The sequence below is a fragment of the Tetrao urogallus genome (genome assembly GCF_951394365.1).
Source record: "Tetrao urogallus genome assembly, chromosome: 6".
NCBI classification, from domain to species: domain Eukaryota; kingdom Metazoa; phylum Chordata; class Aves; order Galliformes; family Phasianidae; genus Tetrao; species Tetrao urogallus.
Window position 1 is genome coordinate 53,505,937 of NC_136819.1, and position 14,958 is coordinate 53,520,894.

General features: G+C 42.7%; 1 protein-coding gene across 1 annotated transcript; it reads left to right on the plus strand.

The window, feature by feature from the left end:
* Positions 1-801: 801 nt before the first annotated feature.
* SGPP1 (sphingosine-1-phosphate phosphatase 1) lies at positions 802-14,564 on the plus strand (the record flags this gene model as incomplete). The annotated part of the gene is made up of 3 exons (XM_079537940.1): positions 802-1,389; positions 11,010-11,099; positions 14,013-14,564. 3 exons carry the CDS (start codon positions 802-804, stop codon positions 14,562-14,564), a joined length of 1,230 nt encoding a protein of 409 aa, XP_079394066.1.
* Positions 14,565-14,958: the final 394 nt, after the last annotated feature.

The following is a 14,958-nucleotide window of genomic DNA, read 5'->3' on the forward strand; positions in this document are numbered from 1 at the left end:
GTTTCTACCAACATTCCAGCCATTTTTCATTCAAGCCTCCATTAATCTTTGAGATGACTTTTTGCAGTTGCTTCCAGGTCACTGCTGTAAGTACTGCACAAGGCTGGGCCTTCTCCTCAGATACGTCCTCCTTCAGCCCAGCTTTCCTACAGTCCTTGTAATGGTCAGTGCCACTTGGATCACGCTGCTCACAAAAGCAGCAAGGAGAGGCACATTTAACACTTGTTTAGCCTCCTGATTTTAAGGCGAGGTACAAACGTACTAGGGCATAATTGAGTCCAGAAACACAACTGCTGGGACAGCCAGGAGCATCAAGGAGCCCTGCGGCAGAGGGAAGGACAGCCAGCTCGACAGGACTGCTGCCGAGGCGGACGCACCGCCAACCCCGCGCTCCTCAGGGCCGGCAGGAACCGCCGACACCCCGCCCGCGGCCGCCTCCACGCCTCACGCTCGAGGCCGAGGCACACCGCCCAGGCAGCGCCAAGCCTTGATTGGTTCCCCTTTCCCCTGAGGGCGGGACCTAGAGAGGATCACGGCCAATCCGCGCCGCAAGGAATCCCCTCAGGGGGGTCTCCGCCCGTATGGGCGGGAGCAGCGCGCAGGCGCCGCTGTGCGGGGGCGGCGGCGGCGGGCGCGCGGGGCGCTGCGTCTCGTCCTCCGGCCAGCGACGATTCGGAGATCTGTTCCCGAGCCGCCGTCCCTCCGGGCGTTAAGCCGCCCCTCTTCTCCTCGACCCATCTCAGCTCCTCGCCTCCGGAGCCGTCCTCGACCCGCCGCCGCGGCGGCCTCGTCCATCCCGCCATGGCCGTGTGCCGCCGCCTGGCCCGGCTGGCCGCCAACCTGCAAGACCCGCGCGGGGTGGCCGCCTTCCAGCGGCTGTGCGGGGTGGAGGGGCCCGCGGGCTGGGCCGGGAGCCGGGGGCCGGTGGCGAACGGCGGGTCTCCCCCGGGAGGGCGGCGGCATCCCGCGGGGAACGGGGCCGTGCCCGGAGGGGCCGCGGCCGCCCCACGGCGCTGGCGGAGGCCGCGCCGCAACTCCCTGACGGAGGAGGATGGCTGCCAGGAGTTCAACGCCCGCAGCCGCTTCCTCTACTACCTCTTCAGCTTAGGCACCGAGCTGGGCAACGAGCTTTTCTACATCCTCTTCTTCCCCTTCTGCATCTGGAACTTGGACGCCTGGCTGGGCCGCAGGCTGATCATCATCTGGGTGTGGGTGATGTACCTGGGGCAGTGCACCAAGGATGTCATCCGCTGGCCGCGGCCCGCCTCCCCGCCCGTGGTGAAGCTGGAGGTCTTCTACAACTCCGAGTACAGCATGCCTTCCACCCACGCCATGTCGGGCACCGCCATCCCGCTGGCTCTGCTGCTGCTCAGCTACGGCCGCTGGCAGGTAACGCTCAGCTCCCCGTCCTGTGAGGCTGTGGCGTGCCGTGTTTCCTTCCTTCTTGCCCCTTTTCTGCAGTGAGCGGTCAGCTCTGCGTGCGTTGCAAGTCTGCGTTAAAAACGGGCGCATTGTTCCCGTGAGGTTTTTCAGCTTTTCTCTTGTAGGGTTTGTGCACGCAGCTGCGATAGGCATCCGATGTTTGTATAGGCTTCTGGTTCTACTGACTGAGAATTTGGTGGGGAGCCAGGAGCTGAAGGGCTTTTTGCTGAGCCTGCTTTGCCTCGAGTCACCTTATAGCTTGAATCAGTTTGCCTTTTCTTTAACTCATTATTTTTAGTTGAACAGCCTGTAAACTGGTGATGCTCATTTATTGCTTTGAGGCTTACGCTTAATTTCGAATGGCTTTATAGCTGTTAAAGTGCCAATAAATAGCAGGAACCAATCTCCGAACCTTTGTTGACCCTGCACATCGCAGGGGGGTTGAAACTAGGTGATCATTGTGGTCCTTTTTAGCCCAGGCTGTTCTATGATTCTAAGCACTCGGGGGTCTTTTGCACTGTGAGGCAGTGCACGAAGCTGAAGGAATGCTGCTGGCCATCTGTGCACGCTGCGGCACGGTCTGCATTGTGGCACGCTGTTAGCTGTGTGGCCGACAGCAGGGGTTCCGAAGGAAGCCCGACGTGTACTCAGTCCTCTAAATCACTGCGCCAGGTCCTGCAGTAAGAGAGGCAGAACGCTTTTCCAGGCGACAAACACTCAGTGTGAGGTTTTGAGGGCTCTGTGTATAAAGTTGAAGTAATAGTTCTACTTTTAAGCAGTTAATATTTACAAACTCTGTTATGAAACTTGATTGTTTTAAGCCATGTGTGCTGCCTTGGTAAAGAGAGTTCTTTTCTTAAGCTTTGTGCAGAAGCTGAACTGTTGTCTTCCAGTGATGGTTTGCAATCTCCACTCGGTGGCTTTATCTCAGTGTATTAAATGGGTGCCCAAGAGGGAAGAAGGAGATGAAGGTTGGAGTCTGTGATGTGTTTGTCTTCTCTTTAACCGGAGCTTACATATCTACTTCTGTGAGGTGGTGCAGCATTCCTAGAAGAAAGCTGTTGGGGATTCATATTCTTTGCTAGGAAGATGTGATGGCCTACTCTGCTACAGCCTGGCAGGCTTTTGTTTCACATGTTGTGCGTATTCATGAAATAAATGTTTGTATTTCTGTCTCTGAGGTGCTTCATCATGAAACTGGTTTTTAGGGCTGTCTACATATCTGAATATTATTGGTTTTCTTAGGTGTGAGAGGGATGTCTATGAAAGATGAATGGGATTTTTTTTGTGTGTGTAGGAAAGCTCATTTAGTAGTATCAGTCAATTATTTTTGCACAGATTTTGATGACATATGTACTAAGCAGAACCTGCCTTGATTGCTCTTATAAAACCAGCAAACTGACAATGTGTAAAATAGTTCTTCTGGCAGTGAACTGGATTGAATCTCCTCTTTGCTAGTTCTGCAGTTGCAGTCCATGAAATACTATATTAATTGGCTAGATACAGTTTTAATGAATGTGTATTAAGAAGTTATATGCAGGCAGCCTTGTTCTTCTTCACTTAGAACACACTTAAGAAATGAGGGAGCAAAGCAACATGATTTCATTCCTCCTATGAAATGAGTTTGAAAAACAGATCTTTCTGAAACCAGATTCTACCATTTAAAATCTTTCTGACTTTAAAAATTATTTCCAGATATTAAAAGTTAACCCGTAAGATGTACTGGAAGATATTCAACATTTCTAATAGAAATTAAGCTTTCATCTAACACTCCTGCTGTTTTCCATGTTTTACTGACTTTGAAAAAGGGGTAGAATCTATATGAGAACTTCTCGTTGTGCTATTTTGTAAATAGAAGAGTTTCAAATAACCAAAGAGAATAAGAGCAAAAACTATTAACAAAAAGATGCCTCAAACCAAAGCCACCACCAGCAAAAGTAGTTGGAACTGACATCTAACTTACTTGGCAAGCTGTTAATGGCAAGCTATTAAGTTGCAGATGTGTATCAGCAGGTACAGGTGGTTAGATTTTAAACTTGCTGCAGATGTTGAGGTACAGCCTTTCTCTGTACTCAGTATAAGCAAGCATTGCACAGACCTTATCGTGGTAACTACGACTCCAAATCTTAGCAGTGTTTGTTCAGAACAATCGTAGTGGGATGGGGCTGAGTTTTAGGAGGTAGAGCTGTAACTGTTGGCAGGCTTTCCTGGAGTAAAAGTAACTGAGTTGGACACTTCAGGGGCTTTCTTACACCAAGGAGATCTGCTCTTGCCCCAGGAGAACTTACGCAAGTGAAAGGGGAATCGCTTTCCTGTATGATTTACTTGGAGTTTGCTTTCATTGGGTTATGACTTCCTAGTATTGTGTAATACTCTTCTATCAAACGATCTGTTAGTCTTTCCCTTAAACAATATAGAGTACAAGGAAAATCTGCTCTTTATTTTTCCTAGGTACAGCCCAAATCGCCCATTTGGAAGCACAACATTTCATTTCCAATTGATTTTCTTTTAAATTGTTAAATTTAAGATTCCCTATTATTCAGTGTCTATCATTAATCCTATCACGACAACTTGCATTTCATGTTGTATTCAGAAGGAGTTTAGGTTACATGTAGTAAAAGTAAAATATTTGCTAATAAATGCAGCTACTGAAGTAAAATATTTTGAGAGATGGTGTATTTTAAATGTGATTGCACTGAATGTTCCCTGTGAAAGTGCACAAGTGTTTTCTTCTAGATGAAAGTCAGGTGTTAAGTTGAATGATAGCTAGCTGTTCTTTCTAGTGCGGAATGTAGTTTCTCACTTTGTCCTTTTGTTATGAGAGCCTGCCTGAAACTTTTGATTCTTGCATCATTTTATTAAATATTAGATATATTTTTAAATCTCAGTTGGATGCACTACCTGTTCCAAAGACATTTAGGTAAGCTTGAATTACAAAGATGAAATCAACAATTAAGGAGTATTACAAATGGTATCTTTCTTCCCATCTTGAATGTTCTGATACCCTGAAAGAGGAGGACAGATGCTTAAGGACAGACAGAGAGGCTGTAGATCCCCATGCAACGTAAGGAATGCAGTTCCTCCATCACACTGGAGAGAGCCTGCTTTCTCTGAGATGCAGGTTGGCTCAAAACAGTGTTGTGAGTGGGGTGGAAGAGATGGTGTGAACTGCTGGTTGTCATCTGCCAGATCTCCAAAAGCCTTGATGTGAGACTGTGGGGAAAAAGTTTTATTTAAATTTTAATTGATGGCTTTGAGCTGCTGATTTCAATTAGATATTGTGCTTGAGTTAGGCCTGATTAGTTAGTTAGTACACCCTGGTTTTGGCCACAGTTTCTGGCTTACGGGCTTTGCCTTCCTGTGTTGCTTGGTTAAACTGATGTTCAGTGGGAGCATGGAGCCTTGATCAATGAGCAGTTTGCATTTAATTGTGATAACTAACATTGTTGGGTAGGGCTTATCTTGCAAAACAGTTTAGATCATTGAGCATGACAGAATTATCCTCCCTGTCTGCCTGTGCTGTACATACAAATCCCTCTAACAATGACTCCACTGATGAGAATGGTGGCCTATTAAGCCCTACAACTGGACTCCCAGCAGAGCCCAAGCATTTTGTAACTGCTGCTTTGACTGACACATCTCAAAGCATTTTGTAGTTTTCATTTACTTAATGCCATGCTGATTCTCCACAGTACAAATTGTGTGTGCAGTGTGGTACCAACACAGGCACCCTTCCAGAAGTCTCTCATTTGCACCATCACTTCTGTCATGCAACACTGATGAATCTGATAAAATGAGGTGGGTTGGACAGGCTCTGTATTGGGATTTCAGAGAGTTCTGCATCACTCAGTTGAACCACTACCATGTTTTAGCGTTAGAATTGTCTGCCTCTTCTTTTTCAAGAGACTGACTTGTTAGATACCCCTGGGAATGGGGAATGATTAACTGTTGGTGCTGGGGGAATGGTCTCATCGTAATGCTGCTATCGTGGGGATTGCACAGGGAGCGACATGCGTGCTTCTCTGAGTTACATTTTTCTTAAGCAATCAACCCAAAACCCTTCTGATGTGGGAAGCCTGGCTGAAGAGGTGATCTGAAACCCCCAAATACTTGCATGGTAAAGAGATCTTGAGACAGAATTGTGAATTTGGAAGAATTTGCCCTGTGCTGTGCGTTTGAGTTGGCGTATTTTGTAGCCCATGTGAATGTAGCTTCCTTGTGGAGAAAGCTAGGGAAGAGTGGTGAGGCCTGTTTGATGCATGTACTCTTAACAAGTCTGTGTTAGCTGAGCATAGCAGCCTGCTACAGTTCCATTGGGGGGTCTGTGCTAAGGCTGTGAAGCAGCCTGTCCTATGGAATTGTGTTGATCAGCATTAAATAGGTTTCAGTTCCACGTAAGCAAATTTTTAAGTAGTGTAGAACATCAGTTTGCAGAAAAAACTATTTTTCAGGCTTTGAGGGTATAAACAGAGGAAGTCCCAGGTGATTCTTGTGGGATGTGGGGAGGGAGGTTATTTCTGATGCTTGCAAGGAGAAAGGACAGGCTCACGTTCCTATTTAACTCCTGATTTCTTTTCAGATACCTAGTGGAGAATTAAGCCTGTAGCTCTCTACGAGGTTGGCACTGAAATCTTTATCTTGGAACTTAAAGAGAAGATTCTAGTAATGTCATACAGCATTCAGATTTTTATGCCTTTTGCTGTTAAGATTCATCAGTGGAAGAAAGAAAATAATGCTGTGTTTTGTATTCATGTGGCCAAAGAGCATCTCAGTAGTTTCTGTCAAAATTGTTTATAGCTTTTCAGATGGCTGTCACCAGTATGTAGCCCAGACCTCCTGGTAAAAGCATGGTGCTGCAATTTCTGTTCCTATTCTTTCTTCTATGTGGCCCAAATTCAAACTCAACCTGAGATTTGGACTTCTTATTCAGTGATCTTTTAAAATCATACTGTAGAAGATTCAGTATACTTGAAAATTAATTTGGAGCCCTTTGTGGGTACTGGAAACTTAGTACAGAATGTGCTTTTAAACTGTGAAGAAATGAGCATCTAGAGTATGTTTAACAAATGTTCCATTCTAAAAGAAAGACTTTTCTGACCGAGGTCAAAGCTTTTCAGACAGATTGTTTCCTTATGAGCATTTTAAAACAATGGTTATGTTATTGAGGCTCTTGGCATAAAGTCAGCTAAGGGGTGGCAGGACATGTGTTGTGTGATGCAGTTAGAAGCTCACAAGTTCTCTTTGGAGGATGTGGTCAAAGAAAATGGGAATTTTCCGTTGAAAGCACAAGGCATACAATGCTAAAGAACTTAACTGGGAGTGGATTCACTGCTGTTTTCCAAACAGTACTGATTTGGTTCTGTGTACTCGATTGGAACAAGATTCTGGATGTGGGAACAAAACTGAGGCCTGTGGGAAGGTCAGCATTCTGGTAGTCAGCTTTATTGCCAGACCTTTAACTGAAGGTGTGAATTCAGTACATCAGTTCATTTGTACTTTGTCCAATTTTGTTTTTTAAAAAACACGCTTCTTGATCTGTCCCTGGTTTACAAATAAAAAGATGGAGACTCTTTGCCTTCACATAACGCATTGCATCAATGCAAACATTTAAAAACCAAATGCCAATGGCTGCAGCTTGACTATCTGTTGCATTTCTTTTTATCTATGCTGTCAATTCCATCTGCCTCTACTTCTCCTTGGAGTGCTTGGTGTGCTACATGTTTATGCATGTTACCCAAGTCTTGTTCTGGATTTTGGAGAAAGATTTGTGTGAGGTGGAGGTCGGTGATTTGACCTAATGTGAAAAGTGGGTGCTTTCCTCAAGGAGAAATGTTGCCTTGGAGTCAATGTGTGATTTTAAAGTTCAGCTTTAGTACTTGGTGAGCTTTTTAATATAAGGCTAAGAATTTCAAGTTACAAGGTTTTTTACTTTAGAAAAACAACTACCTTACACAGTTCTATCAGTATTCAACATATTCAAAACTGTTGGCATAGAAGCAATTGAGATATCTAATAAATTTTACAGAGCATAGGCATGTATTCTGTGAACACTTGATTTGTTTCTATTAACATTTTCAATTGAATATTCCATAACATGTGCCTGTTTTAAGGCAAAAGCATCTTAGAAGCTGTTTCTTTCTTTGAAGATTCATTTGTGATTGAGAGAGGAGCTGTGAGAAACATGGTTTGTTGTAAAGCAGGCCTGATAACACATGGTAATACCCTCGAGGCATTATGCCAGTAAGTGATAAATGATATTTGGGGGATTTCATATGCCTACGCAGTGGGAGGTTATGAATGGTGTTACCTCACTGTGTGCACGTAAACATATTGAAATGGCACGTTGTTCTCCAGATGAAACGTCATCTGGAAAGTGCTTGCTAATACTTCATTCTTTTCACTTTTTAAGGATCACAGTGATGTCCCCAGGTGGTGTTACAGCTTGGCATGGTGCTGAGCTGTGTTCTGACTGAGCTGCAAAGCGTGTGAGAGTGTTAATATTCTCCTTTAGTCACCTGGTACACGTATTCCTTGTGTGAGAACAAAATATGCCATTGCCGTATCACCTCGAGGCAGATCTTAGAACACCAAACTGGTAGGACCAGCTTAAGAATTCTTGATCTTAGTGGTTGCTTTTAAAAGGCAGGAGTGAAAACAGGCCCTGGAGAAGCAGGATATCATGCTTTATTTTTGTTCTAACAGGGGAGGTTGTTCTGCTCACCTCCCTAGCAGAAATCCAGCAAACTCTGGAGCCCCAGCACATACTTACAGCTTCGTGATGCTCCACAGGGGGGTTTTGGGGTTTGGCAAAATCATATCAGTTGTGTGTGTGCTGTGCAGGGAGTGCAGAAATAATATTGGAGTAAGGCAGGACAGATGAAGGCTAATACTTTTCTTAGGTCAAATTTTATTCTTTCATCTTATACGTATTTATGTCTATCTGAAGCTTCTTTTTCTATCAGTAAAGTAACTTATCAGTTTTCATAACCCAACAGTTGCCCACATGTGCCTGTTGGGAGCAGGGAAGGGGATGGGAATCTACTTAACTACTTCATTGTGGAATATTATTCCAATGGAAATTAGAATAATTATTGTTTTGGTAGTCTGCTGCTTTCTGGTGGGCTGGAGACTGTTCTGTGTGATATACACTGTGGTGAGTAAGCTCATCTGGGTGCAAAGAAACTGGCTGGGTTTAGGACTTCTACAAATATCAGCATCGTGCACTGAAAGGAACAACAATCAGAATGTGCTTCATACTGTGGGCATGTTTGTTGGCAGGTCGTACTGAAACCATTTCAGTAAGAGTAATTTGCTTGGGGTTCGGTTAAAAATTCTGCTATGCTTAAGAATATGTGAACCACTGTAAAATATGTAATTGGCTTTTTATTGGGGGCATGATAGGAAAGTCTTTATATCCAAGAGCTCAGATGCTTTGGTGCAGATGAACCAGGCTGTCCAGTGTTTTTAGGTGTATTAATGGAGAACTGTTCTCAACAGCATAAGAAAATTATACGTATATAGTAGTTTGAGAGCCAGGTGTTCTTTCCAAAACTTTCTTCAAAGTGCGAGTTAGTGACACAGCTTGCTTCTTCCCCTAACGCCTCCCTTGAGAAGGACTGTTTCCCTGGGAGAGTGGTCAGGCACTGGAATGGGCTGCCCAGGGAGGTGGTGGGGTCACCGACCATGGAGGTGTTCAAGGAGCGCATGGATGTTGTGTTGAGGGATATGGTTTAGTGAGAACTATTGGTGATGGGTGGATGGTTGGACTGCATGATGTTGTAGGTCTTTTCCAGCCTTGGTGATTCTGTGAGAATCCCTGCGAGCAATCGCTTCATTTCCAGACTTTCTCCTGTCCCTCTGCTGTAATAATGACTTGCTGAGAGCTCTTAAAGCACGGCTCCTCACATATGCCTCTTTCTTTGTGTTCTTTCTTCTGAGGCTCTTGCTGTTAGATGCTCTAACATCATCCCCTGCACCATCCAAACTTATCATAGCAGTGTCATTAGCTGCTGTACCCTGCTGGTCCTGTCACTTCATTAGTCTTCCTGTCAAACCTCCAGCTTCTGAGCTTCTTCCCTCCTTTCCAGTAGAAATAAGTTATTAGGGATGTGACTTTGTTTGGGTACAGTTTGTAGGCAATTGCAGTAGAAAAAGGGCTGCTTGCTTCATTAATCAGTTTAAACTAGATGCAGCACAGCTGGGAGCTGGGCACATAGGTTTCACCTTAAAATCATTTCTGTTTTTGTGTGAAATGTAGAATTCCTGATTTTCTGATAGTTTGGGAATTTTTTTCTCTGAGGTTTGTCTCATTAAGATCAACCTGAAGCTGAGAGTTCAAGGAGTGATGTGATAATATGGAAAGCCAATAATACTTAAGGCTTTCATTGAAATACTGATTTAAAAGTCTGTAGATGTGTTAAATGGCCTTTACAAAGAATGTACAACTTCAGGTGAATTAAAGACCTGATTAAAGGAGTTAAAGAGGTGGGTATTCTGCCCTTCAAACTACTTATATTGAAAATAATGAAAAAGTTGATGTTGATATCATTGCTTTCATATAGGAAGTGAAGCAATTTAAGAAATGCTTTGTCTTGTGACTGCTTCTTGTTTGTAACTACTGAGCATTTTGAAAGCTGAAAAGGGAAGTTGTATCTTGCTTTACACAACATCTTGCAATGTAGTGGTGAGGAAGGAGTTTCTTACTGCGGTGTCAGATGTGGAGGTGGTGCTCTGTCAATCATCTCAAACCTATAAAAGTTAATATGCTGGTTCCACACTCTGCTACATGCTAGTTAGTACCAAGTAAATTGTTCTTTCCTAATGAGGAGTCTTTATAACAATGAAAACTTTTTTTTTTTTTTTTTTTTTTGCCAGAAGGTCTTGGTGATAATTTGATGGATTTTGATTAAGTCTTGTAAGAGAAACTTATATGATTTCCTAGAGATCAAAGATTTCTATGCTAGGAGTTTAGTACCCTGGCTTGGAGATCACATCATGGATTGCAGCACCTCTAAAACAGTCTGCAGGGTATTGAATTCAGCAGTAAATGATGGAGTTCTGCTTTCTCATGAGAAAGGTAAAGCTGCTAGATTCTGCCTGGATGGCTGCTGACAATGCCAGCATATCACATAGCTGTGTTACCCAGGGTGAAACTGTTCCCCAGCTTATAGCACAAGGATTGACTCTGGCTGTGGTTCAAATCTGGAGCACCACAGCTCGGCAAGGCGAACTGTTATAAAGATCTGGTAACTTGTTCTTGCTTGGTCTGGGAAAAACAAACAAACCCACAATGAAACAACCCAAACCCAGGAGTCCTAACGCTCTGAAATTCACGTGGCCTCAGTGCAGAGGAACAGGACAAGGAAAGAATTGAAGAAGCTTGATTTTTATAGTGTTTTGACTTAATTAAAAGCAGACTTAGTGGAGGTAGCCAGGTGGGCTTGGGTAGACTCAGGCAAGAAAAAGATGAGCATGAGATGCATGGATCAAGTGTTGAAAGTTACATTTATGTAGTTAATCATAGATTTCTTAGTGACTTTTTTGTTTCCCCAAACACTAATACAATCTTTCAATTCTTTTCCTACCAGTATCCCCTTATGTTTGGACTGATCCTTGCGTTCTGCTGGTGTTCTTTGGTTTGCTGCAGTAGAATTTATATGGGAATGCATTCCATTTTGGTAAGAAATAATCATACTGAATTTTCATTTTAACAACTTCTGTTAATTTCTGACTTCATAAACTTCATTGCAGGAGCATCTACAGTGCAGTCATTGTATCTAATGTTATTTTGGACTATCTTCTACATGGTACAGGGCAGGGTATACAGGACTTGTAGGATACCTATAGGAACAGAATACTTGCATTTCCTCAGTGGAGAAAACACGTAGCAATATGATCTGCCATATGTGCTCAGTTTTTCTAGGCTGTCCTTAGCTTGCAGCAAGTGTGTATAGAAAAGAACAAGGCACCCAGACACGTGTTAACTGAATTACTAGGCTGTCCTATAGTAAGTGGATGCTCCAGTAAAGGACAGTAGAAGTGAGCAGTTTGGAGCAGCTTTCTATCAGGTTATTGTTATTATTTCTATGTTGTTATTTCTGTAACTTGATGTTTATTAAATTTGAGATCAATACAAATAGTGATGTTAATACCTGGCTGCTGTGTTTGGGTAGCAGTTCTGCTAGTTTCTGCACAAAGCCCCTTACAAGATGATCTCAGAGGGTGTTAGAAGCAGAATGAAAGTAAGCAGAATGTAAAGCAATACATTATCAAGATTTACAGTAATGTGTACCCCTCATTCAGTTTTTTTTAGGATACTAGTGGTGTATGATTACAATATTTAAGATTGCATTTGCTCTTGTTGCATGACCTAAAGTTAATTGCTGAGCTGTGTTGAAACAGTCTGCATTAATATTCTGTACAAAAGTTTGTGTCACTGAATTGTCATTCACATTTTCCAGTTCTCAGTTTCAGTGCAGGAAAAAAAAGCTTATAGTCAGCCTTCATTCAGTAGAGTTCAGATTGCATTACATCATCTTTCCCAACACTGTTCAAGCATGAATTTGTTTATACTGAATGGAGAGAACTAGGAAAGTCCTGCAAGTAACAAAAGTGGAGTGAGAACAACATCTGGAAGTTAGTTGGGTTTTTTTTTTAATTGGCAAAGTAATTCATGCTTGGATTTTTTTCCCCTTCATTTTTAGACTTGCGTGCACTGATTTCTGAATCATGATCTGGTGTGACAGCAATGTAGGCTGAACTGATTATATTAGGTGTATAAGCAAAACTGAATTACAGACCACTCAAAAGAGGCATGTTGCGTGAATCACAGTTGGAACAACTTTGAAATGCCTCCTGCAGTTGGCTGCTGCATTTACTGAAGTACCAGTGGAATGTTGGGGATGTATTTGTTGTTCTGCAGAGTTTGTGTATAAAAGGTTTTTGTATCTGCCCTTGAGGTACTCTGTATCTCTCTCAGAAGGTATTATTACTTGAGGCTGATCCTACAGAGATCTTTCTGCACTCCTGCTTGAGATAAATTGTATGTGGCGGTTTAGCAAAACACTTACAGAACTGACACAGTAGCTAAAAGTACACATCAAGCTTCTGTTAATTTATACTCCAGCAGATTTAGTGCAAAATTGGGTGATAGAGGTAGCAAAGCATAGACTGACTTTCCCCTACAGAGCAGAAGTAGTTTTGTTGGATAATAGAGTGGCTGTCAGTGTGTGCTCAGGTTTCAGAGCATATGCTGGGGTTTTACATGTCAAAGTTTCAAAAGAAATGAATAACAAAGTTCTCATCCTCAAGAAATAGAATTTTTAATTAAAAAAAGATTAGGGAAAAAACCCACCCAAACTAGATATGGACACAGGTAATATATAAAAATATATAAACTAAAGAACACTACAAAATGGCAATCTGAATCTAAGATAGCTAAGGAGGTTTAAGTTCTGAAAGGAGAAAAGCTGACAAAGTGGTGAAGTTGGTAGTGAGTAAATAAGCTGGTGGATGGGGGAAGTATAAAAGGAGCATGTGAAAATAAGGCAGCTGGGGGAAGAGCTCAATGAGTGATTTGCATTAGCAATTGGAGGCTTACCAAGTCAGATCCGTTTGTATGGAGAACAATTGGGATGCACTGCTATTTCAGCTAAAGACAGATAATGCCCTTGAACCAAGTCATGCAAGAAATAGCAATGCATCATGTAGACTGGGCTACTCAGAGCTCTTGTATCTCTGTAGTGTTGAGTGAATCCTGTTAATTTTGTTACCTGTAATGTAGATGAACTTTGCTGCATGATGTTGGGGTAGGGTGGCATATGGTAGGAAGCTTCTGAAATGAGCAGGTCTGACTTTGTATCAGTCAAATTGCATTAGAGCTTTTATCAAGCATTTAGTTAGTGGAAGTGAATACAAATGATTGATTGAAGACTGCAGCACAAATACTGCAGATGGGAATCATACCTCTTGACTTGTGTGGGAAATCTGGTAAGCATGTGATAAAAATGATTTGGCCTCAGTGCTTTCACGTCTACAAAGACTTCAACAGGCTTATTAACAAATAAAGGTGAAAAAATTCGTAGGTAATTCTGTGTAACAGAGTAATTAATCAACAGTAGCTGAAATTTAGTGATAAGCTGAAAAATAAGTAGAGGAACATTTTCATGAAGATGCTTTTAAAAAATGACAAAACTGAACTTCAGGTATGAAGAAATTCCTCCCCCTTCTCTTCTGCAGTATTTGCACAATAGGAAGCATTCATTGGTTTTGCTGTTGCTTATTCTGAATCTGGAGTTGTGTGGAATCCCTGCTGCTCTAATGTCTGGCTGCTGTAGTCTTCTGCTGCCTTACCATTACTCATTGCCACCCTTGTAGCCAGCAGTTAGGCAGTTCTACAATATCATTTGATCAAATACAGTTCCTTACTTTACCCTTAACAAAAAAGACATGTCCTGTAAATATGAAAAGATGGGAATTTGCAATTAGAGTTTAGCAACGGAGCAGCTGGGTTTGTCTTCATGCTAATGTAACTTAAACTATGTTTTTAAAATAGTTTCTACACTGAAAACATCTTTTTCTCTCCTCAACAGGATGTTATTGCTGGATTTCTGTATGCAATTCTCATCTTAATTGTCTTCCATCCAGCTGTGGACCTGATTGATGACTTCAACTTAACTTACAAGTATGCGCCCCTAATTATCATCAGTCTGCATTTAGCCCTGGGCATCTTCTCTTTTACTCTGGACACGTGGAGCACATCGCGTGGAGACACAGCTCAGATACTGGGCTGTGGTGCTGGAGTAGCCTGTGGTTCTCATGTTAACTACATGATGGGTGTGAAACTAGATCCCCCTCTTGATACACTGCCTTTATCTCTTTCCTCTCTCACCGTGACTGTGTTTGGAAAAGCCATATTACGGTTGTTGATTGGCGTAATAATTCTCTTACTAACAAAAATAGCAATGAAGAAAGCCACTATTCCACTGGCATGCAAAATATTTCGCATACCGCATGATGATGTACGGAAAGCGAGACAACGCATGGAAGTTGAGCTGCCCTATCGCTATATCACGTATGGAATGGTTGGCTTCTCCCTCATGTCTGTTGTTCCTTGCGTCTTCCACTTCATCGGTCTTTCCTGATGTAAATTTATCACTTACAGTAGGAAAACAGAGCTAGTTGCTTTTGGAAGAGGTGCACTAGTTTGCTAAGGGAAGGCCGGTGAGCTTGGCTTTTAGCAGGGTCTTCACTTCCACAGCAGTACATAGCAGACAAAGCATTTAGAAGACATCGCACATCTCTGGTGTGCTGTGGGGCCAGAAGGTGGGTACCTTGAAAAGTGCTGATGTCTATAAATGCTATGTCTGGACCTACTGCTGTCACAAAGTCTGTGTGTGATGCAGTGAATGTACCTGGAATGTCTGTCATACTGTATCTGTGTATGTTGATGCTTTAACATGTATGTCTGACAGCTAATCAGAAACCTGCATTCACTTTTTTTTTTTTTTTTTTTGCCATTTCATAGTAACTTATTCA